The sequence below is a fragment of the Daktulosphaira vitifoliae genome, unplaced genomic scaffold (assembly GCF_025091365.1).
Source record: "Daktulosphaira vitifoliae isolate Bord-2020 unplaced genomic scaffold, ASM2509136v1 Scaffold_3, whole genome shotgun sequence".
Taxonomy (NCBI): domain Eukaryota; kingdom Metazoa; phylum Arthropoda; class Insecta; order Hemiptera; family Phylloxeridae; genus Daktulosphaira; species Daktulosphaira vitifoliae.
In genome coordinates this window covers 36,645,873-36,672,039 of record NW_026099574.1, presented here as the reverse complement: position 1 = coordinate 36,672,039, position 26,167 = coordinate 36,645,873, and the positions used below count along the sequence as shown (strand labels likewise).

The 26,167-nt window shown below is 27.1% G+C and overlaps 2 protein-coding genes across 8 annotated transcripts in view; one reads left to right on the top strand and one right to left on the bottom strand.

The window, feature by feature from the left end:
• LOC126903361 (LIM and calponin homology domains-containing protein 1-like) overlaps nucleotides 1–11,929 on the bottom strand; it is a 42,700-nt gene extending 30,771 nt beyond the window's left edge. For all 7 annotated transcript variants that reach the window (XM_050681524.1, XM_050681523.1, XM_050681520.1 and 4 more), the window contains exon 1: nucleotides 11,642–11,929. The gene's annotated coding sequence lies outside the window, so the exon portion shown is untranslated. The remainder of the gene's footprint in view (nucleotides 1–11,641) is intronic.
• Nucleotides 11,930–22,390: 10,461 nt separating this feature from the next.
• On the top strand, nucleotides 22,391–23,712 carry LOC126901310 (protein GVQW3-like; the record flags this gene model as incomplete). The annotated part of the gene is given in 1 exon segment (XM_050677705.1): nucleotides 22,391–23,712. A coding segment is annotated over 1 exon segment (1,068 nt). The 5' UTR covers nucleotides 22,391–22,586.
• Between the last annotated feature and the right edge of the window lie 2,455 nt (nucleotides 23,713–26,167).

Here is a 26,167-nt window from a genome sequence, read left to right as displayed (position 1 = left end):
CTAATAACTTAAAATTTTGGATATCTTTCACGAGTGAAATTAAATACAAATGTCAGTGTAATATATTGAATGCGTTGAAAATAGTTTTCACCTGAGAGATCGTTTTTTATTTAATATCATTGCATTTTACAGAAACTTATGGTTTCGTCCTTCTTGATTTATACCAAAACAAGCAAACCTAAACTAACCGTTTGAAGTCCGATAGAACTGTCGAAACACGTTTTTACGTTTAAAGTACCTAAAATACGTGTTCTCCTATAATATCAGTAATAACCGAGGGAAACTGCACAAGCAGCTTAAAAAAAAACACGACATAAAAATTGAAAGGAATCGGTAAAAACATTTTATTTTTGATTTCGCATAGATGTTATTTTTTACCGTACTGGTATTTGTATACATACTATTTTTAGGACACAAAACTACTTTAACCATGACTATAGAAACTTAGATGGGTAATGCGTCGTTCTAATAACCGAATTAATTGTAAATTGCTTTTATTTTTTAGTGCTCACGGAAAACAGAGATGAACGATTTTTGATTCGACACAATTCTTGAGCAATTGGGTGATAATACACAGTATCCGAAATAACCAATCCAATGTACTAGTGTTAATAACTTAACCCGAGGTAGCACAAACATAATTCGCACAACACGAATATAAAAAATTATATACATACACACGTTTCAAAACGTTCTTGTTTCTACATGAAAATATATCGTGTTTGAAAACATAATTTACGAATCTAATGTCAGTAATAATGATTAATGACAATAATTTATCATTCTTAAAACTCACAATCCGGCCTCATTCACTAGGTATTAACCGTCATCACTGAAGTGTATTGGACGTGTCTGCAGTCATCATGACCAACTCAAATTCCAAGTCCCAATTTTTTTAGAACTTTTTTATGTTCAATTTTCCATGGGTAATTCATAAAAATATGACCATGATGAAGGTTATATACAAATTCAATTCACACTATACAAGTTTACATTTATGATACTATATAAATCAATTAATTAAATATCAATGACTAAATTATGAATCAATCATTCAGTTATTCCGATAATTATAAATATTGTTAACCTATAAAATATTTCTTTTACGTAGCTAAATGCACAATAATAAAAATTATATTCTTTGATAAACATTAGTAGTTTTAATTTTTGATTTTTTAATCATTTTATTACCTTTAGTTTTTAGCGAAATTTCTTATACACGAAAATCTTGCATGATTATTTTTCATCATGATTGCATGACTATATTTTATTATTTTTACTAAAGATATAAAAACATTTGTAATGTTACATTAACTACAATTAATACATTACAAAATATTTGTAAAACCTTTCGAATATTAAAATCTTCATACAAGATTGTTAGTAAACTAAAAACTTGATCTGAAGGTAAGTGATTTGCTAGTAAAACTGACTTTAATTGTAACTAGTTTTCTATTTTTTCCATAATTAGATTGATTTCTTAGAAAACTATAGTCATTATTGATACACGTAGGTCATTACCATATAATTTGACTTAAATCGGTGATGAATTACTAATAAGGAACAAAATAATATTAGGTAATATGGGTAAATAATTAAAACCGATGACGTAATTTACAAGACACTTCAAATTGAGTACAAAGATATTTTAAAAGAAAAATACTTATTTGTTTCTACTGATAAATATAAAACACATAGACTGAAGTAGGATAATTGTAAATGCATTTATCTAAAAAAAATGCACAACATTTATTTTGAATTTATATGAAAATATGAAAACATTTAAGGACACGAAATTTTCAATCTAAAATAAAATCTGCTAAATAATGTAAGAGAAAAAAATAATTTACTATCACACAATTCGTTAACATTTACCACACTTCATCCTAATGATATTGTGAAATATCAAAAATATTTAACATATGATAGATATGAAGATCTACAACATTTATTCAACTTAGGAGTAAAAATAAATTATAAACTGTGTTCAGTACTAAGGTAACAAGTCAGTTGTTACAAACAATGAGAACAATAGAAACCTGTTTCCTTACTTACTAAACACCCTATATTTATATTTATATTTATGATAGTATAATAAATTTATAATTATAGACGTTATTTTATTTTTCAAGTCAATATTACTCCACGCTGTTATTGTTCAAAAACAAAAAGTTTATAGTTTCATCTTTAATTCTATTGAAATAAATAATATGTAAACAATTTGTAGTCTATTTTCAAAACATTTCAAAGATGGTTATGTCGCACCTTCAGAGTCGTCAGAAGCTTTATTTCAAATGTAACTNATGGTTATATCGCACCTTCAGAGTCGTCAGAAGCTTCATTTCAAATGTAACTAGAATAGGACAAATTTGTGACCGGTCTATCATTTTAAACAATTTATATTAATTTCCTAACATCTTAAACTTATTACACTTTATATTAAAATTATCAAGGCAAAACTTTTTAACAAAATAATTTCAACACATTTTTTGTGAGAAATTTCAGCAAAAAATCTCAAATGTGACTGTTGGGAACAGAATCAAAAACAAAATTTTTCGCTTTAATCGTTCGTTTGTAGGATTTTAAAATACACAAAAACAATTTTAAAATATAATTTTAATAGCTAGGGTTTAAACATTATAAACAAAATAATCGGAGAACTTTTTATTTTATTTTGAGACTCAGGCTGTTGGACATGCAATGTTTTATATTTAACAATATAGAACAACAATATAAATATATTTGAAGTATCTATATTGTATCTGAATATGATTACAAAAAGAAAGACTGTAAAAATTGAGTTTCTTTTATGTTTTAAATGATTTAATATGAAATATAAAGTGTATTATTTATTCAATAAAAATTAATTTTCACTACATTTCTGAGACTATTATGAATTGGTTTTTAATGAGGATTGGGCTTGCTCAAATTAAGTCCCGATCAGTAAAAGTACGAATTGACCGGCACCAGTTTTCATTCAAAATTAAACTGGGAAAAATTTCCAAGTTCTCACCCTTTATATGACGTCCCTACAATACTTTTATATAGAAATCTTTAATTAATTTGTGATAATAGTAATAATATTTAAAAAAATAATTAAAATCAAACATCGTATTATGATCAACGAATGATAGTTACTCATAAGTAGAACTATAAAGCAACACAAATTACTTAATAACACATATAAGTAACTATTATTGATTGTAATTAAACCTTCCTAGTGATGTTAATAATTATGTAGTATTCATGAAGTAGTATTCACTTGTTACCTTTACTATATGTAATTCAAAAATGGCTAATCGGACAACTATATTTCTGCATTCATAAAGGTCAAAATCATAAGTTAGGTTAAGTTAATCATAGAATAAAACTCGAATGAGACGATTGATCTAGGCAATTATTTAACTATTTTAAACGTTATTATATTGAATTTTGAATTTTACAATGCAATTTACTGTCTAACTAATATTTTATTTGAAAAGAATAAGAAGTTTTCTAATTGTAACCGAATTAATTATTGTCAATTTGTAACATATATCATAATATACGTTTCACATAATGAAATACTGGATTTAATATGTTCTAATCTCAAATAGATTTTGTAAGTGATAGTACTTAGTTGACATCTTTACCAAATGCCTATCATACTACTCTTAATTTTATATATATTTTTTCTAGTTCGACTGAAAAATCTTGCTTAACTTATCCTATTATTTAGAGTGTTTAGTAAGTAAGAAAACAAGTCAGTTGTTACAAAAAATGAGAACAATAAAAACTTGTTTCCTTACTTACTGAACACTCTAAATAATATGATATGTTAATTTTATTTGATATAATTGTTGCAAAAATTCACTTATACTCAAGCCGTGTGCAAAATATAGTCTAATGAAATAAATCTTTGCGAGAATTAGATTATATTTATTGTTTCACATAACTATATGATATCAATCTTTATGTTCTCATATAAATGACCTTGATAATATTCAATATAAGCTTTAAAAAGCTTATATAAAAATTCAAAATTTGGTGTAATTAGATTCCCTTTTGTTAAGATAACAATTTTATGACAGAATGTTTTGTATATGGTTTATTAAGTAATATTATAATAAAATCTGAACTTTTAATTCAAATTGACTTTCGAATGCCATGCTTTTATACTAAAAATCACGATACTTTTATAATTTATTACTTAAAATCTAATATCAGTAATAATACATTTATAGTGGGAGCATTGAAAATTATTGCTAATTTAATCACCACTGTCTAAAACTTTTTGATTTACCACGTAATTCATTTAAACTTAATGCAACCATATTATTAAAAATTTGTTCTAATTTAAATAAATCATTATAGATCAATTTTAAATACCAAACCGTTAAATGTTAAATAAATATATAAATATAGAGATTATAAATCACAAAAAAACTGACGAGAAAATGAGTGAACCAATAAGTAAGTAGTCTGTATACAATTGTAGTTGCAGATGTCAACATTTACGTTTATAAGATGAAAGCAAATATTGTAAGTGTCAGAGCGGCATGTCCATTAGATGGATTTCAAGACCGAGTATGTTCTAAGTGATAAATTCTAATAAAAAAAAAAAAATTGAACATTAAGATGAAATCTATCACTCACGTAAATTTTCAATTTACTACCAAATACCAATTAAGAGTTTTTATTTGGTACATATTATAGAGAAAGCAGTAACACGTGTCAAATAAGGAAAATATTAAGCTAAAAATATCGAAGTGGGCATTTTGTACCTTTAATTTTAAAGCCGCCTCGCAATATTTAAAGATTTTATAGGTTGGTATGTTGAGCTGAAAAACAAGTATATAAGCGCGGCGCCAAAAACGTTAGGCTGAACGAATAACTGTGCTGCGGTAAAAAAGAATAAAATAGCTGAAAGCCATGCAAGTATGTCTTACAATAGAAAATATAAGCATAGACGACAAGGACGGTAACAAATACTACTTTATATATATATAATGATTATACACGGATTGTTATATATACTTATGCTTTTCGATTAGAACACTCCACCGTGTCAATTGGCCGTCGACCCGATGTCGTCAATTTTTCTTTTACACTTCTGCTAACGTGCCGTGATGTGAACGTGTCTTGGTGTTGAATGTACTCGTCTTCTCTATTATTATCACTTTATATTATAGTTATCATTATTATTATATGTTGTAATAATCCTTCTCAACAGGTATATTGGATGTCCTTTCAACTCATAGGCTAACGTTTTCCTATTAAAACTACGGTCCTTCTGTATTTTGCAGCGACAGACACGAGCAAAAAAACAAGCCTTTTCAAAAATTGTAACAGATACGTGAGTATTTGATTTTCTTATTAGTCGCCCACGTAGGCTCTTTAAGAAATTATACACTGTATATCATGTTCAACTTGTAATTTAAAACTACTCATTTTAGTATGAAAACAATTGTACAACAACTCTGTTAAATATTTAGTCGAATTAAGGCTCATATGACGATTAAAAATTCGTAAATCATTTTAACATGTCAATACAGTATTTTTGTTTGGTTAAAATGTATCGCCCTAATAGGAAATCTTATTTGTGACGTTCATAAATATTCACTAGTTAACAAAGATGTAATATTATGTTTTGGAGATTAAAGTTGTTTATTGTTCAAGTCATCGTGAGTTATTAATGAGCTATTCGTAGGTATTAAGTTTTAAAACCAAGAGCTATTAATAAACGTCGGTTGCGAAACTGGATGAAAACAAACTTACATTCAAAAGAAATTTCTATGTAATTATTAAATGAGAATTACCTCATCTAAATCAAACAGGAATATATTAACGGGATCATTGTTTAATTACTTAGTTTAATATATACATTATGGCCATGCGGCATAAAATCATTGGGTTCGCTAATAGGTGTTAAATACTATCTTGGGAGGGCGTTGGCGAACAACTAAAATGAATAATGTTTTTTTGAGTGCCCTACAAATATGATCACTAATATACAAGCGCTTAATTTAAACAATATAAGAATCACGATGATGCTGATTTTTTTAATCTAATTCTTTACTATTTTAGTAAAATAATGACACTAATCGATGAACGAATTCGTTGTCAGTATATTATTGACCAGTTCAACCTCAAATCAGGCGAATAAAATATCTTCTAATATATACACGAGAGAAAATTAAATAATATAAAAAATTTGAATATATCTCGTTCGTATGACTAAAATAAGTAGTAAAAAAAAATTGCAATCAAATTACTTTACAATAAAATGGGCAATACATTAACATATTTTAAGCACACGAAATCTATTCGTGGGAGTAAAACATATTTCTACCAAAACACAAGTTTATGACTCATGTAAAACTAAACACAAAAATGCAAATTGGGTACAGAATAGTTCCTAAAAATCCACTAACGAACAGTTTCCATCAAGCAAATACAAATAATTAAAATTTAAAAAATTTAAACCCATTTGAGTAAATAGTTTGATTTTTTGAAAATTTATTAAAAAATACCACCCACATTAACTTAAAAAAATTAGGTATTCTACAAAGCTGCATATTATGTATGGTTTATGTTTAATACTCTAAATAATCTTTAGCAATTTTAAGCTCTGTTAAGACGGTCGAAAATAGAATCACATCGTAAGAAGCCAGCACACAAACATTATATAGGGATAGATGGTCATTTTATAATTATCTAGACGGAGGCAATCGACGACCGAAAGCAATAAAAAACAACCGTTTGGACCAAACGCTCGACTGTGTTCTTGGCATTATTTTAGAACTCGTAGACGGATTGTATGCAACTGTATAGTAAATACATACCGGAAAAGTCGTTAACATCATACGTCTTTTTCGTTACGCTTCTGTTACTTTAAAAAATGTAAACAAAGTATTATGAACGTTGGCGCTGTAATTATACAAATACAATACGCACATTGCATGCGAAAACACGGTACAGCACCCACTATCGTTTGCTACCGGTTCTCCATTAATCAATCATTATACGCAAGACATGGTGAAGAAAAAAACTGCTGTAAAGAGACCGAATTGTCCAGCTCAGTGTTGTATAAGTTTAAAAATCTCGGTTCGTGTAAAAATCGCGCTACCATATAAATTATAAACATAACTGCTACTGCTGACGACGCCCAAAGCGATTTAAATAGAACGAAACATATACCGACGTTGCAAAATCGTGTTTGAATAAAAATAATTATTGTTTTTATCATTACTTCAACCATGTCTTGATTGTGTGAATGATTTGTACTGCACACTGAACGCATAGTCAGTGTTTAATATTATTTTCTACTTGTAAGACCGGAATAGTTTTGCTTTGCCAGTGTTCTATAAACTAGGGGTAAATTAGGCTTCCTCTCCACCTACAACGTGTCACGATTGTTATTACCCGATTTAATCACTAACTGTGACATAACAACGACTAAGGGGAAATGTAGCTTACCAGATGTTGGCGCACATTTCTACGCAGTTGAGACGCACATTATATATTGTCCTGTACAATTTCTATCTAGGGACGTCGGTAATATTAAAACTGGATTTTTTTGTTCTTATTTTTAAACCACCTCTCTCCTCCCTTAGGCGCACGCAACACATTGAGATTACCATCGTAAACGCACCGCCGTTGTACACAAATCCCATCCTCCTTGATCTGACTACTTATGTGGAAGGATCTAATTTTTTTACGTTCTTTGTTTCTTCTTTGCTTCATTTCCAAGATACTCACATCTTACGAAACAAGATCGTAATAATTTCTACAACGTTATTAATGATTTAAACCAGTGTACATTTTTATTTCATCACTTTTGATACAGGTATCATTTTAAATACACTGAAGTTGACTTCAAACATATATGATTTATTATGATGTAATCAGAACAATAAAAAAAATCATCACTACTATCAGATGATAGTCATTACCATAACGGAAATTCGTTGACCACTTATTAAAATTAAATACATAAAAATATCTTCTCAGTTTCGCATCGAAGCTAAAAAAGGAAACAAATGGCAGATAAAATGAAAAATAATTAAGCTGAACTCGACTTGCGTGAGACTACAAAAATACCTCACACCTAAATTGGTTATATGACCAAAATAATAGCCATTAATAGTTCAAAGAACTCGACGTAAACAAAAAATTGCAACTAATTAAATCATTAGTGAGTATTAGTTATTAAAGTTATATTAATTTGACCTACATGACAATATAATTAATTACTCACTAGGCAATTGGTAGTTGGTAGGTAATAATAGAATTATTTAAAATTAAAATATGTCTAAAAATTATCAAACATATTGAGTTTTTATACTATTTAACTGACAAACAAAAATTATGATCACTTCATTTATAGACATTAATTTTTATTTATTGAACAGCACAAAACTTAAGCTGTTATACTTCAATAATTAATTAAACGAGTAATGATATAATTAAGTAACTTTAAAGTAATCAAAAATTATTAATTTATACAAAAATAATAACGCACATCTAAAATTGTTTAATCTACATTTTTAAAATTGATCTGAACACACATTCAGTGCACCATTGAGTATCAGAACCTCAAAATCATTAAATTAAACAACTACGGCCCAATTATAAGTGTTGAAGTACGCCTAATGATATTAACAATTAAAATTCACTTTTAATACATTTTAGAGTTATAAAATTATTATACTAAATAATCTACCAGTATAAATACTATCCGGATAAAAATAACTGTATTAATACTGTTTATCAAATATAAGTTTATCACATTTCTATACAGACTACTCAAACAATAGGTATCACCCACAAACATTAACATAATTCTAATAATCGAAGTGTATTTAATTCAAAAACGATACACTGCATCTAATTTATCGGTTAAAATTCCTCGGAAAAGAGAAGTTTAGAGGCAACAAGGATTGACTTCACTCTGAGGGATAGTCGTTCGAACACCTGCTGACATATTTAAGAATGCAACCTATACTTACATCTACAACCCTTAGAGTACCGACAAATCACTATAAACGTATTAACAAGAAAATCAATGGTGTCAAAAACATTAAACATCAAAAATACACATAAAGTGTGAATTCTATATATGCATATTGAAGTTGTATACACTTATAACATATTATTCTCAGTACAATTAACTTCAAAATGACAATTAAACAGATTTATAATGATTAAAATTAAATATTAATAATATATCAAACTTATGGCGATGGGATAAAGAAATTTATTTCTCAAATTAAAAATATATTCTAAAATATTGATAAATCACAAATTTGTTTGAATGCTAGAGCTACCAAAATTGTTGTTTCTTGGATACACAAGAATACACTCCCTAAACGTAATACATTTTATTATGACTAGTTATAGATAAAAACATTTTTGTATTTTTATCATTTTTTTTTTTTTTTAAATAACTAACCTATACGCCTAATGACATTGACTGGTATTTTATATGAAGAAATACTCAGCGACATTATTGTATGTTGGTTAAATATAAGAATAACTAGTTCAATAAAACATACGTGAATGTATTTTACAGAACTATTAAAAACGCCTATAGATAGGTAGAAATCAATGAAAAATTATTAAGCCAAACTATAAACTGTAAGTTATTTTATAAGTTTGACCCAAATACACATTTTTTGTAGTACAAGTAAAACCCAATGTAATATATTTTATTTTCTTATTCAGAAAAAAGTAAACAACTTCCGTGGGCAAAATAATTATATAGAACGAATTTTCGTTAAAAATACAATAGGCGCTGAACAATATTTGTGTGAAAATTTAAAAAATAAAAATATATCAACCAATTTTATCAGTATATGTATGAAATAACAGAAAGTCATGACGAATTTTTGAAATGAACGAATAAATTTTGATAAGGTTATAATATTTAAAAAAAAATTTTCTCGCATTTATTTGTAGAACTTGGTAAAATTGAATAAAATATTTTTAAGAATCTTTGAATACAATAATTATACTATTTAAGTAAATATACCTATAAAAATAACTTAACAAATCATCTCTATTCATCCATAGAAACAATAAAAAAATCCTTTTATTTTTTCATTACAAGCTGCTTTCTTTTCTAAATACACAATACATTTTTATCTGAATCAATACATTTAATTATAAAATAATATTTGTTGATTAAAAGACCACAAACAGGAACAAAGAATACTGCGGTACATCGTAAATTAGTTAACACATAATTCATTTTACTATCATTTAGTAAAATAGCAACACTAATTTGTACATAATAATCAAATATAATTGGTATTTCATAAAATTGAATACAGCGAATTTATAGGACATTAAACACAATAGAAATGTGTTATAAATGTGTTTCATAAAGTCATTACAAAAAAATATTTTACGTAAATCATAATGAATAAAAAAGTTTGATACTAACAAGGAAAATTGCTTAGGATATTATTGCATCATCATAATTTTAATGAGTTTATAATGGTCATTTTTCTTAATTTCTTATAAAGTATTTTTTTTTTTATAAACATTTTTATATTATAATTTATTACGTTTACAGTGATATTTAATATTTAAATGGCATCGGTTAGGCTTATAGCAATATCACGTATTCGCACATTACATAAAAAATGAATTTTCTCGAAAACAACAAAAAGTATAAGGATTCAAACATGATAATGTTATGTCGATAACGCTTTCTCCAGTTTTTTTGTTGAACTAAAAATATCAATTATAATTGTTCTCAAAATTTATGAATCCAGCTCTCACCTTAAACATGAACAATAATAATAAGCGCATTAGGATGAACATCTTACGGACTATTGAAAGACAATATAATTATAATGAATTATGATTGACAATAACGTCAAGAACTTTCCTTTCTTTGAAAGACGACGTAAATACCATTAAATATATAAAATTGTTATTAGAGATTAAATGAAGATTACTATACAATAGTTTAATTATCATAATACACACTTAATTTCTAGATGGAACTATATTTTTATGACATTTCTTGCCAAATTTAGTAATTTATGAATACTTTACCAATATTGAGAATAGTTGATAATTTATTTGACTTGGTTCTAAGAAATGTTACACACAACCAAGAACTATTTTAAAAAGGTTGAAACCAAATTTTGTAAATTTTTATATGAATACTTAATACTAATTTACAAGCAAAGAAATAACTTAAAACAATATTTAATTATTTAATAATAATTTATTCATAGCAACCCTTGATATTATCTTAAAGAAAAATAAACATAGTTGATATGCAAAAACTTAAACTTGATTAAGACAACTATTTTTAGCTTTCATAAATAATAGAAATACAAATGTTATGAAAAAATTAAAAATATTATTTTTAAATAAATATTGTGAAATATATATAATATAATAATTCAAATTTCTTTACTAAAAAAACAGCGGTTAACAAACGATAATTTATCACTACAAACAACAAGATTTAATTTAATGTTCGCAAAATATCAGGGTTACTTATCAATACTCTAGAGGTTGTAGGAATAAAATATTTGAAAACAATTTTTTTCCAAAAACTACAGTATCTATATAGCATTACTATTATCTAATTCTATCAACGCTTCTATTAAATTTTAAACCATAAATGATATTAACTTACCAGTACGTTTTTAGTTGTCCAGCATTGAAATTTCCGAATACGTTCTGTTCTGCGCACTATCTACTCAATGTTTTTCGAGATTAATAGCTATAACCAAAAAATTCCACGACTGAACTATATTACTTCAAAACAGAACACACTATAATAAAATAGCTTTCGTTAAAAGTTATTCTTAACTAAGAAATTTTTTTTTAACATAATAAACATTAATTGATAACGCGTCTGTCAGCGCCGTCAAACGACGATAACACGAACCCGTACACCAAAAACTAACTAACCACTGCGTCAGCGTGCACACACTGTAAACAAAACTGCGTCGGGCTCTTCATATAAATCTTCGGCTTGCCGAGTATACACGAACAAAGCCGAAGCCACACAAGTAATGATTCTGGCAATGGTTGCCGTCAATTACCACATACATATTTTTTCATCACCTGTTTTTTACTTGCTCATAAACCAGTAAAGCCTTACAATATTGAGTTTTGTCAAACTAAATACTTTGATGACTATTTAGAAACTCTTTAATCGCCCGATTTCGTGAATGTGGTAATTATGTTATTAAATAAATTAGATATTCTTTGAAATACCAGTAAACGATTTAAGTTTAATCAGTAGCGTACGGATAAGTTTAGTTCCGGCAGGGTCTTCATTACAGGTTGATGATAAATAGACTCGTATAACGCTTTGCCCTCTACTAAACAACTGACCTAATTTCGTGGGGATAAAACCATACTACTGTATTTAATTATAATAATATTTTTTACATAATGTACAAATATAGATAGTTATATTGTGTAACATTAATTTTAAAAAATTATTTTTCTAAATATTCTCATAAAATGTTAAATTTATTAGTGTATAATTCATTATCTTATTACATAATAAAATGTAGAAAAATTATCCAATAATGGAAAAATTATGTAACGATGAAAGATCTGGGCGTCATTATTTTGAGAAAATCATTCGCCAAGATAATAAGTATTTTGCACTTCATAAGTGTGTAAATAAATTTTAAAATAATAAATTTTGGCATAAACGTTCATTATCGCCAGAATTTTTTATTTAAAACCTGGAATTTTTATCAAGCTTGACTAGAGACAATACAGAGGTATCCTAAAAATTTAGTTACATTCCATTGATTTTTTATTGGGTTTTTTTTAGTCAATATGCATATTTTTATTTTAAAATTTAGAGTTTAATTAGTTTATTGGAGTTTGATATAAATATGAAATTCTATGAAATAGTAACACATAATAGCTTATAAGTTCTACAGTATTATATTAATCGTTAATCTGTATTATATTTTTAATTTTTTAACAAACGAATTTATTTGATTTATCAAATTTTACAGTTTCAGTATAATTACAAATGATATAAGGAGTTTTCTGAAGCAATTATTATTTTTAATTACAGGAAATTCTTTGTTCTAACATGTATAGCATAGGTAAGGGGTGGGACTGAGGTATTCAAATCCTCTATCTCAACTTTTATTACATTTATTAAATAATATGAGTAGGGTTTATGCGTTCAAAAGCTCTCCCATAAATAATCTCAATCTTTGTCGCTAATTTATAGTAATACATGTACAACTACAATGAAAAACATAAAATTATTTAAACTTTATTATTAATGCCAATACTTGTATTGACAAACAAGTGAATTTGAATTGATTATTTAAGTTATAAATATAAAACTAACATATATATATATATATATATATATATATATGTGTGTGTGTGTGAAACTAACAATTTATGTTAACAATAAGTTTTATTATAAGAACGACATTAAATAATAAAATATGACACGAAATAAAAAAAATCAAAAGTTGTTTTATTATAAAGACACATCAATGCTTGTTTGTTGGAAACTTGTTATTAGAGCGAATCTTCATTTCTCGAATACTTTTATATCTAGAACGACAAATAAAATGTATAAACTCTGAAACAAAAATAATTTCTATGTAAATACTTTCATATCATATTAATTAGCAGATAATAATCTTTTAAAATTCACATTTCTTTACAATTAAAAAACTTTTCATTTTCATAAAATGTTGAAAATTTTCTTTGAAGTAGCTATTATTAAATAATTTAACCATTAAGTAAGATAAGATTTATTTTTAATTTATCACATTAATCTGAAATTAATAAATTTAAAGTTGATATAATAATGTTATATGAAAATTTATAGTTAGATCGAAAAATTATCTCATTTTGATAGTCAAATTATAATGATATTATCTTTAATAAAAAAAGGTTTGTTCAATATTGATGTTTGATGCGGCCACCAAAGATAACTGCCGGTCCTCGAAAGTGTATGTGAAATGGTGTAAAAAATGAAACACTGTATGGGATTAAAACCCGTGTCGTATGTGGCTGAAAGAAAATAGTACCGTATCATGTTTAATTTGAAAAATAAAAATAATTTAAAAATATAAAAATATTTATCGTTAAAAGTCACAAAAATATTTTTAGTAACAACTGAAATTTATTTTTCATTGATGTTTCAATTATATATGCATATCTCACGACTAAAAGTAAAAGTGTTTTTGTATGGGCGTTTTATTTCAATTTATTATTATGTTTTGTCATTTTTATATATATAAAATTAAAACACTTACCATCTAAATTTAAGCCTTTAATGTCTGCTTTTTGATATTTTTTAATTAATGGTTCTATTTCATCGATGGTCAAATCTTTATAATCTGTGATGTATGATACAAAATTAAAAAATTCTTTAGTGCTAAGATAACCATCTTTGTCAACATCAGAATTATGAAATAAATGATGAGCAAGCTTGTGATAATGTGTCTCCATCATGTTTACGAAATCTAAGAAATCTAATTGCATTGCATTTTTTTCTGAAAAGAAAGAATTGATCTTTGCAAAATGTTTATTAACATTAAATTTAATATATTTTCGTAAAATATTTTATATAAATACCATCTAAAATTCTAACAAAAAAAATATTAAGCCATTGACTTTTATTGAATCAAATTTAGTCAATTTAATTTCTTATTGAAAACGCTGTTATTAGTGTTTGAATCATAATTTTGAATTAATTTGACAAATTCCTTAGATTTTATAAACTAAATGATGAAAATCAGTAATAATAATATTATTAAAAACTATAAAATATGTCCATCATAACTTATTCGTTAAGGTTTGACATAAATGTTACTATATTCAAATTATTTTGATGTTTTAAAAAATTCATAAAATTATTCAAAAGCAAATGAGAAAACGATTTTAAATTAATACTAATGGATATAAATACTACATATTGGGAAGTGTATATAAGAGGTGTGTTTAAAATATAACGAGACTTTTCGTTTTTTTTAAATAAATATTTATTTATTTTTCTACATTAATGTTGTCGTTAAAAAAAAATTCTAAAAATCATAATAATTTATCAATAATTAGATATTATGCACTTGTGTCAACGCTTCTTCCAATCCTCGAAACACTTCTCAAACTCGATCTTTGGAATAGCATTCATCGATGCGCTTTTAATGTCATCAATGCTTGTAAAATTACGGTCTTCTAAGCTTCGCTTAATTTTTGGAAATAGAAAAAAGTCACACAGAGTCATATCTGGCGAATATGGAGACTGGAGTATCGACATTAAAATCAAAGAACACAGTAAGCATAACCTTCACGTTCGATCTTGGCGATCCAGAATGCATCCACTGAAATAATTAAGCATTAATTTCGACGCCATATCTAAACTCATTTTTCGTCATCTATTATAATACGTTTCAGTAATTCGTTGATTTCATTAAGTGACTCCTGTACAACAATTTTGGAACAAATTTTGCTACTACGTCTTTCATACCAAAAACATGTTGGTTATACATACATGTTTTCATTAAAAAGAAACATCTACTTTATAGTAATAGTAAATTATCCATACAAAATTGGTAAAAAATAGCTAAACTAAACAAGCAATATAGAAAACCCGTTCATTGAATAGAAAAATGATTAGAACAAAATTTTTTGAAATTATTATTCCTATTATCAAATTAAATTAAAAAAAAACGGCAACACAGTGGGATCATGCCACAATATGGACGTGGCATAGTTGGGAAAAGTATAGATGATATCTAACAGTGATTAAAATAGTGATTTTATTTATCCTCCTTATGAATCATAAATAGGAGGTTCATAACGCTCCCTTTTATATGACTATACCGTAAGAACTAAAATATAGGAATAAAAAATTAATATCATCTTAGCCTTGCATCGAAATTAAAATTGATAAAAAAAAAAGAAATTATGACAATACAAAAAACGGTGACTTCTTACATAAAAATAATATTTTTTTGATTACATATATAGTTTGACACAGCACCGCCGTACGCTCTAGGCTGGCGCTCATCCTTGTCTCTCTCGATATCAGCCTTCCAGCTATTGATATGACAATCGGTTATCATCGGGTATCTTCTCGCCCTTGACACCATGACAAGACCGCCATCGAATATGGATTACTGATATGCGTTCTATTCCGTTTCCGACGTTCACCATAACTGGTTTTGCTGCGTGCAATTTAGTTTTCTTTCTCCTTTAACTTTGATTGTGAAACAATTTATACAGTAATTATCCAACAATTGATGTTTATGTCAATATTTCTGTGCTTATGACCGAGTGCAAAAATATATTTTTTTTCAATTATTGAAATATATCTATACCGTATATATACGGGTGATTCATTAAGGATAAGACACTCGTTTACTCAGTAACTATAGAAAATTAAAAATGTTTGTTAAGGAACATATTATTTGATTCAAAAAACACTACAATAATTTGTAGTAAAAACATGATATTTTTCATCCCTTCAAGGTTAAAAAACATTAACTTGAGTTTTTTTAAATGAGAACACATATTTTGAATTTAATAAAATGTTTGAGTTTTTAATTTAATATCAAATGGCATTTGAATTTTTAATATAACTTTATTCGTTTATTAGATATAAACATTTAAAGTTTCAAATTTTTGTGTTAATATACATGTAAAATATCATGTTTTTACTACATATTATTGTAGTGTTTTTTGAATCAAACCAGTGCTCGAATTGGCCAAAAATAAGTAGGGGAGCTCAACTTAACAATTTGAAAACTGCGTCCCTAGTATTTTGAAGACTTTTTTTTTTTTTTTTCTCATTACTTTATTTAGTATTTATTAATAAATCATATTTCATTATCATACTAATATTAAAAAAAAAAAAAAAGAGGTGGTATTTTCCACCGTCCTCCCGTCCCAATAAAAAAAAGTAGTTGGGGTGCGCAAAAAAATTTTAAAAAAAGTAGAGGAGCTACGTCCCCCAGCGCACCCCCCCCAATTCGAGCACTGAATCAAACAATATTTTTTTACCAAAAATTTAAAATTTTCAATAGTTTCTCAGTAAACGAGTATCTTATCTTTAATGAATCACTCTGTATATACAGTCTTGTTTTTAAGAGTGTAATTTTACGTACACAAATATAATATTACATACACTTATCTGTATTATTCTATTTACGTGATGTGATTAAAATCGTATACTAATCGTTAGTGTGGTGTTCACCCGTAACACTAGGATACATATTAAGTTGAAAATTTAGAATCGAAAATTTTAACACAAAAATAGCATTTTTTAAACTACGGCAACCGTTTTTTTGCACGTAGATGAGAAGTTGTCGGGACAAAGTTTTTCACTTTAAATTAATAGTACGTAACATAAGCTTCAGTTTGATATATGTTTAAAGGACGCAGTATTTCCGGATCATTTTCAAAAGTTAAATTAAAAAAATTGACTTTTGTAAAAATGTTTCTATTTTGAATATCCCTGTGTGAGCAAGTTGTGTTTGATTTTTAAAAAAAATGATATCCAAAAAATGGGAAACACCTGAGGTTTCAATATAAAAAAAAAGTCGTTTTGATTCATTCATTTTCCAAGAAGTTATGACAATTTTTAGAAAAAAAAGTGAAAATGTCAACATTTTCCAATTTTAAAAATTGTAATTTTTTGCGGGATTTTCACCATTTACGGAGAACGAGAGAAATTTTTTTAATTTTTGAGGGTAATGTCTTCAACTAGATACGATTTGTGATCTTTTAACGTACACCCAGAGAAAAACCTCGATCTATATAATAAATTCATTGTTCAATTTGATAAATATATCATTACTATTGAATCTATGATATATTTATCAATATGATAATTTTTTTTCTTGTCTTAAACAATAATTATTTATAAGAATAGTTATTTTGTTCGTATTAATAAAACATTATCATAAACCCTTGATAAAATTTCTCTATCAATTTTGATTGAGGTTTTTCTTTGGGTGTATCGTTGAGAAAATTCGGGGTGGTGAAAGTTGAAAAAAATTATGACATATTCCTATCGATGCTAAAATATTTAATATTATTTTACAATAGTTTTATTAAACAAACAAATTTTTCAATAGTTATCAAGAAAATAAGTGTCTTATACTTAATTTATTCTCCCTATAGTTATTTTTTTTATAAGATAAGTTATATATTTTGTTACTTATAAAAAGTTTGTTTACATCATCAATTTTCAATTAAGATCTTAAAAACTATGAATTAATTGTAAAATACATTTTTTGTGTATTACCAATTCATTAGTGGTTTAATGTGGCACAGTAGACATTTCAATGACTGTCAATTTTTGGTGTTATGTTTTGCGTGCCATTATTGTTAGTCGGGGGGCAGGATACAAGTCAACTTTAAAGGTGCCAAGTTATATCTCCTGGCATAGAAGTCTAGTGAGAAATAATTGTATTTAAAAATTCCCTGTCTACACTAGCTAATAGTAAAAATTTGGTTGGTGTATAAAAATATCAATACATTAAATATGTTTACTTAAAAATAATTTCTATTCATTTTTTAAAATTATTTTTAATGTAATAAAATTAATTTATACTACATACCACTAGAACCGAATTCATTTAATAATTCATCAATTTCATTATAATTCGTCCAATTACAGTCATAATTTTTAAAAATATGGTAAATGTCAGTTTTGGTTAAAAAGCCATCATGGTCTTTATCAAATAAATTAAAAGTTTTTTGGTAATTTTCAATCACGTCATCTGATGTTGTAGAACTCTAAAGTAGCAAAAAAAAAGTATTATTAACATAAAAAAAAACTGTAGAATAGTGGAGTAGCGGTACAATATAGACGAAGTATAATTGGGACAAGTAAAGATGATATCTGACAGTGATTAAAATCACTGTCATAAGAAACGCTCGATGCAAATCTATAGAGAGTATTTAATTTTAAGAAATTGGTAGATTATTTCAAAAGAAATAATAACTCTTATTCCCTTATTTTATTCCGATTTAGTTATTTGATTTATAATTATAATATATGAATGAATAATAATTATAATAATGAAATTTAGTATGATATTGATATTTAATAATTTAATATTGTAATTTTTACGAAGATATTATACAAATAATAAAGTAGTTGTATATTTCTTTACTTTTAACGCGTATAAAATTTAAAGGGCTTGATACAATACTTTTCAATAAAAAATTTTTGTTACTAATAATAATGTTTTAAGTTTTATTCACTGACTACATGGAACTTTCATCAGAAACAAAATTTTTTTTTCTAAATCAACTTTTCGCGCCGTTTTTATATGTGAAATTTGATTTTGTCTATGACTTATAAGTTTTAATATTATTACTTGTTATTAAAAAATAAGTAATTAATTATAAAATAATACTTAAGACCAAAAAAAATTGTTTTAAATTTATTCTGATTTTGATTTTTAATATGTTAAAAATAAGGAAAATGACATATTTAAACAAATATTTTAATACTTTAAAGTTGATTTTTTTGAAAGTTTGTAATAAAAAAAAAATTAATTTACTTCCATAACTTTTAGCTCGATTAGCAAGTTTGAAATTAACATAATGATTTACTTTAACTAAAAAAACCAATCACGAAAAGGTGTTAAAAAGATCTACTATATAAATTTGATCAGTTAACAAACAGAAAATTAAACAACATATTCTCCTTATAGATAATTAAAATCATTCAATTCTAATGTTTTCAAAGTATTTACTGATGAATCAAGTTTGATATGATAGGTTTCAACTACAAAATTATAATCAAATTTTATAAGACGCTCTATTGAATAGATCTTTTTAACACCTTTTTTGTGATGGGTTTTTATAAGTTATAGTAAATCATTATAATTAATTATATTCTGAATATTTTAATTGTAGAATATTTTTAAATACCAAAAATTACTTAAAAATGATTACTAAGTAAGTGATCTATTACAATAAAAATCCAAAAAAATAATGAACTTTTCTGAAAAATTTACTATAAATAGTAATTATAAAACTTCCTAACTGCATATTAATCTTAACGATACAATTTTTTTAATTCTTATAATATTTTCTATTTATTGATGTCAATTTCAAATTTGCAGATTGAACTAAAAGTTATGGTAATAAATTAATATTTTTTATTATAAACATTCACAAAAATCAACTTGAAAGGATTTAAAAAAAAAGGTTAAATGTGTCATTTTCCTTATTTTCAACATATAAAAATCAAAATCAGTAATTTAGAACAATTTTTATTATTAAATATCAATTTCATACTAAATTTAATTACTATAATTATTATTTATTCATATATTATAATTATAAATCAAATAACTAATCGAGATAAAATTAAGGGAATAAGAGTTATTGTTTCTTTTGAAAATAGTTATCAAATGCTATTTTTGTGTGAAAATTCTCGATTTTATATTTTACATTTTTAATTTTATAATGCTATAACTTAATGAAAATTGTATGGATTAATACAATTTATTTTAAAGAGAAACCATATTTATATCCCTATTCAATCGACATACTTAATTTTAATAAGGATATAAATAAAGAAAAAGCAGATCATGTAGCTTTTAGAGTAATCCACCAATTTCTTAAAATTAAACATTATTTACAGATTTGCATCATAACGTTTCTTATGATAGTGATTTTAATTATTGTCAGATATCATCTATACTTGTCCCAACTATGCCACGTCCATACTGTGGCACGACCCCACTGTGCTACTGTTTTTTTTATATACTTCTTAAGAAAAAATTAAGATAAAATAAAAAATGTTTATTTGAAATATCTTTTGAATATCTACAATAACATGCATAAAAACAATTTATATTGTACTAGTGATATTTCAAATGGGCATCGTTTTTAATTTAAGAAGGCATATTTTATTTTTATCTCATAATATAGTTTTTCATTCTAGAATTCATCTAAAATATTACTCAAAGAGATGATAATCGTATCTTTTTAATATAAGTACAAACATCTTTATTTATTAGTTCTTTAATTCATTACCTCTGAAGAAGATGTAAAATTTTCAGTTTGGTCCTGAAAAATATATTAGAAATTATTGTTTTTTTTGTACTTCAATTTTATTTTATTAGCAGAAGTGTGTTAAAAATTTTCCATTTATTTATTTAAAAAAATGATTCTTTAATGTTACTTAATTAAAATTAGTTAAGTTGTTGTATAATATTACTAAAACACTGCATTATTTTCGAAATCCAAATAAAAAAATTAATTTTAAATAAGTCATATATTTTAAATGTTACTGTGTTTACCCTTGATGAATCATCTTCGCTATAATCATTTGATTCTTTATCTGTTTGTATCTAAAGAAGTATTTAAACAAGTATGAATTATTTAATATAAGTAAAATTTCTTTTAAAAGTATTTCTAGAATTAGAATTACCAAAAATCCTTCTATTTCTTGATAACTTCTAGCACTAAATTTTATTGTTTTGTCAATCCATATCTTTTAAGTTAAATCCCATTAGAAGGAAAATACCAATGAATGGAGGAATAGTATTATGATACCGATATATAAAGACAAAGGAGTTATACAATAGTATAAAAAATATAGAGGCATAAAACTTATGAGTCATAGTATGAAGATTTGAGAAAAGGTAACAAACAAAATAATAAGAGGAGAAACATAAGTAACAAATAACTAGTTTGGTTTTTGACTGGAAAGTCAACGATGGATCTAGTTTTTTGTACGAGTTAACAAATAGAAAAGTATAGGGAAAAGAAGAAATAGCTGTGTATGGTATTTATAGATTAGGAGAAAGCGTAGCATAGGGTATTGAGAGAGGTTATAAAGTGGGTATTAATGAGAAAACGAGTCTCAAATATAATAGAAAATACGTATGATGACACTTGTACTAGGCTAAAAATTGTAAGTAGAGTAACAGCAGATTTTAGGGTTAGAGTAAGAGTACACCATGGTTCTGGTTTAAGCGCAGTGAAACGATCTATAATATGGTATTATCCATATTGTTGGATGGACAAAAATATAGAGCAGAGAATTAGTGTAATAGAGATGACAATGTTTATTGTTTTAGTGTCATTTTGTCCACACTTTACGCATCTAGGAACAATAGGTTTTAGTAAGTTTAGTAATTTAAGCATTAAGGTATTTTTTGTTTTTTATGTGGCTATTAAATTTTAATTTTGGTATATAGTAAGAAGAATATGGTGAAAATTTCTTGATTATTATACCATAGTTTAAAGTCGATGATATGTAAGAGCAGAGGGTTTTTGGACTGGTGATAATGATTAATATTTGTCATTTTTCTGTATATATAATCAATTTCTTCAAAATAAAGTCCAAAATTTTCTTTTTTCCATAATAAAGTATATTACATTATCTTTAATTTAAGATATATATATATATACGAGGTGTGACAATTAAGTAATGAGACTGATTTTATTGCCGCGCTCGTGATAACACTACGGCCTTGAAATTTATACGGTATGTAGCGGATTCCCTCCTCTCTCCGACGATAAGTTCACCGTCTCTCTCGTTGCAGTAGTTCGTCCGCTGTATCGCGTTATGTGAACACGTGTTCGTAGTGCTCGTCACGAAAATGGAAAAGGCAAATTTAGAGCAACGCATCGCGATAAAATTTTGTGCGAAATTGGGTGAAACCGCTACGGAAACTTATTCCAAAATATTGAAGGTGTATGGTAGTGCTTCACTTAGTCGTCCCCAGGTGTTTCGATGGCACAAGCAGTTCAAAGAGGGCCGCGAGAACGTGGAAGACGAAGAGCGAGTAGGGAGACCAGTTGAAGTGCGAACCGACGCGAATGCGCAGCGCGTGCGCTCCCTAATCCGCGAAGATCGTCGTTTGACGGTTCGAATGGTGTCGTCTGAACTCGGTATCAACCGTGAAACCGTTCGACAGATTCTAATAAACGATTTCGGGATGAGAAAGGTGTGTGCGAAGATGGTCCCAAAGAATCTTTCTGCTGAGCAAAAACAGCATCGAATGGCTCTCGCACAAGACTGTCTGGAGCAAGTTGAAAACGATCCCACGCTGCTTGATCGAGTTATCACAGGTGATGAAAGCTGGTTTTTTCAATATGATCCAGAAACCAAACGTCAAAGCTCGCAGTGGCTGTCTCCAAACACCCCTCGTCCGAAAAAAGCTCGCATGAGCAAGTCGAGGGTGAAAACCATGATCATTACCTTTTTCGACAGCCGCGGAATCGTCCATAAAGAATTCGTACCTCTTGGGCAGACAGTTAATCAACATTTCTACCGAGAGGTACTCGAAAGATTGCGAAAACGAGTTCTCAGGGTGCGTCCAGACATCGCAAACACTTGGATTCTGCATCACGACAACGCGCCGTGTCACACAGCCCTCAGTGTTTTGCAGTATTTGACTTCCAAAGGCATCACCGTGTTGCCGCAGCCGCCTTATTCGCCCGATATGTCCCCATGTGACTTTTTCTTATTCCCCAGAATGAAATTGGAGGTCAAAGGAACCCATTTTGAGTCGATTGAGGCGATCCAAGCGGCCGTGACGAGGGTACTCATGGACATTCCAGTTGAAGCGTTCCAGAAATGTTACGACGCGTGGAAAATGCGATGGGCTCGGTGTATAGCTGCCCAAGGGGACTACTTTGAAGGGGATAGAACAGTTGTTGAATAATTTTTAAATATACGGCTTTTATAACGTCAGTCTCATTACTTAATTGTCACACCTCGTATATATATAAGTGTCAGAGTTTCCGGAACACTTTCAAAAGGTAAGTTGAAAAAATTAATTTTTTGTGAAAAAGTTGTCATTTTAAATCCCCTCCTATGGGTAGGTAAAGGGTGAGATATATAAAAAAAATATATCAAATAAAAGGTAATAATATCATGCATCTATATAAAAAAAAAATATATTGATTTGGTTATTTTTAAAAAAGTTATGGCAAATTTAAGTAAAAAAAATTGAAAAAATTTCGAAAATTTTTAAAAAGATTTTAAAATTTGTAATTTTGTTGAAGATCTCGCCCATTTACGGAGAATGAATGAAATTTTTTCAATTTTTGAGGGTAATGTCTTCGACTAGATAAGATTTGTAAAATTGGTTCGGTGCGAGCTGAGAAAAAGCGATAACAGACACAAAAAATAAACACATCATGGTAAAATTAAAACATTCTCAGCTTCGCATTGAATCTAAAATATTGAACTTTATTTAACAATAGTTTTATTAATCAAACAAATTTTTCCTTTAAAAAGATTTCTTAGCGTTTGAAAACCGCAAATACTGTACTGGTCTATTCCTCAATGTCGCCCAAGCATTTGATATGGTGTGGCATGATGGACTGCTTTACAAATTAAGAAAAGTTTTCCTAGCGCCTCTATATTTAATAATGAAGTCTTACCTTTATGAAAGAAATTTTACGGAAAGACAAGGCAGTGCAAATTCTCCTTAGTACAAAATTCAAGCAGGTGTTCCTCAAGGAAGTTACCTGTCTCCTGACCTCTACAATATTTTTACCGCAGACATACCCCAGTCAGTTAATACTCTTCGTGCTACATTTTCTGACGATACAACTATTCTATCTACTCATAGTAATATTACTGAAGTTATCCGTCATCTACAAACACACGTCAACATCGTTGAAATTTTGGTTCAAGAACTAAAAAATTAAAATAAATGCAAATAAGTCAAGTCATGTAACATTCCCTCTCAGATATAAAAAATTCCCAGTTATAAAATTAAACAATACCCTGAATTAAACTAAGTACCTAGGCATAATTTTGGACAAACGACTAACGTGTGAACCTCATCTGACAGACAATAGGAAAAAAAGCCAACTGCAGACTTCATCTCTTTCGTCCATTACTAAACAAAATAACTTATTTATAAGTCAATAATCAGACCAGTCTGGTCTTATGGTATACAAAAATAGGGACCAGCTAAACCATCCAACATTCGACCAATACAATCCTTTCAATATATAACATTACGAGTGTAAACTGTTACGCAGCGGTATGTAACAAATAATAACCTACACAAAGATTTAAACATCAAAACTGTCAAAGAACTTGCTATTTACAGTATAATATATTTCACTTAAAACATAACACATATTCAAACCATTTAATTAAAAAAATGTTCACAACTTCAATACTTGACAACCCACCACGAAAACTCTAACGTAAATGGAACCGAGTTCTACTGATTTAACAAATGAAGTCAACAATAAAACCATAACTTGTATACAGCTTCAACTAAATCTAATCGAGGTGTTACCAATGCGTGACTTCTTTTTAACGCTGTTAATGTTATGTAATTGAATAAGTCAACAAAAAACTTATTGTAAATTTTAAGTACAGATTGTTTTTTTAATAAATAAATAAAAAAAAAATTAAAATTAAAATTTTCAATAGCTACCAAGAAAATAAGTATCTTATACTTAACTCATCCTCCCTATAGTTATTTTTTTTAATGATTTGTAATCTTTTAACGTATTGTTGAAAGAAATTGGTTCGGTGACAGCTGAGAAAAAGTAGTAAAAGACTCAAAAATAAAAAAATTAAAAATAGAAAAACGTCATAGTAAAATTAATACCTTTGCAACGAAGATAAAAATGATATACTATTAAACAATAGTTATGAAATTCGTATTGAAGTGTAGTATTATTATTAACTACATTCAATAAAGGGTAATTGTATATATATTTTTACAGGTACAATGTATAGATATTCTTTAGCTTCGATGCGAAGCTGAAAAGGTATTAAATTTACTATGATGTGTTTTTTTTTAATTTTTTTTTTTTGTGTTTGTTACCACTTTATCTGCTCTCACCGAACTTATTTCTTTCAAAGATACGTCAAATAATCATANGTTACCACTTTATCTGCTCTCACCGAACTTATTTCTTTCAAAGATACGTCAAATAATCATATATTGTATCTAGTCGAAGACAATACCCCAAAAATTGAAATAAATTTCTCTCGTTCCCCGTAAATGGCGGAAATCTCCAAAAAAATTACAAATTTAAAAATCGCTAATTTTTAAAAAAATTTTCAATTTTTTTATTTAAATCAGCCATAACTTTTTCAAAACTGAACAAATCAATAATTTTTTTTTTATAGTTGCATGATGTCTTTACCTATCATTTGATTTATACTGGCACTTTTATATATACCTTAAATAAAAGCCTA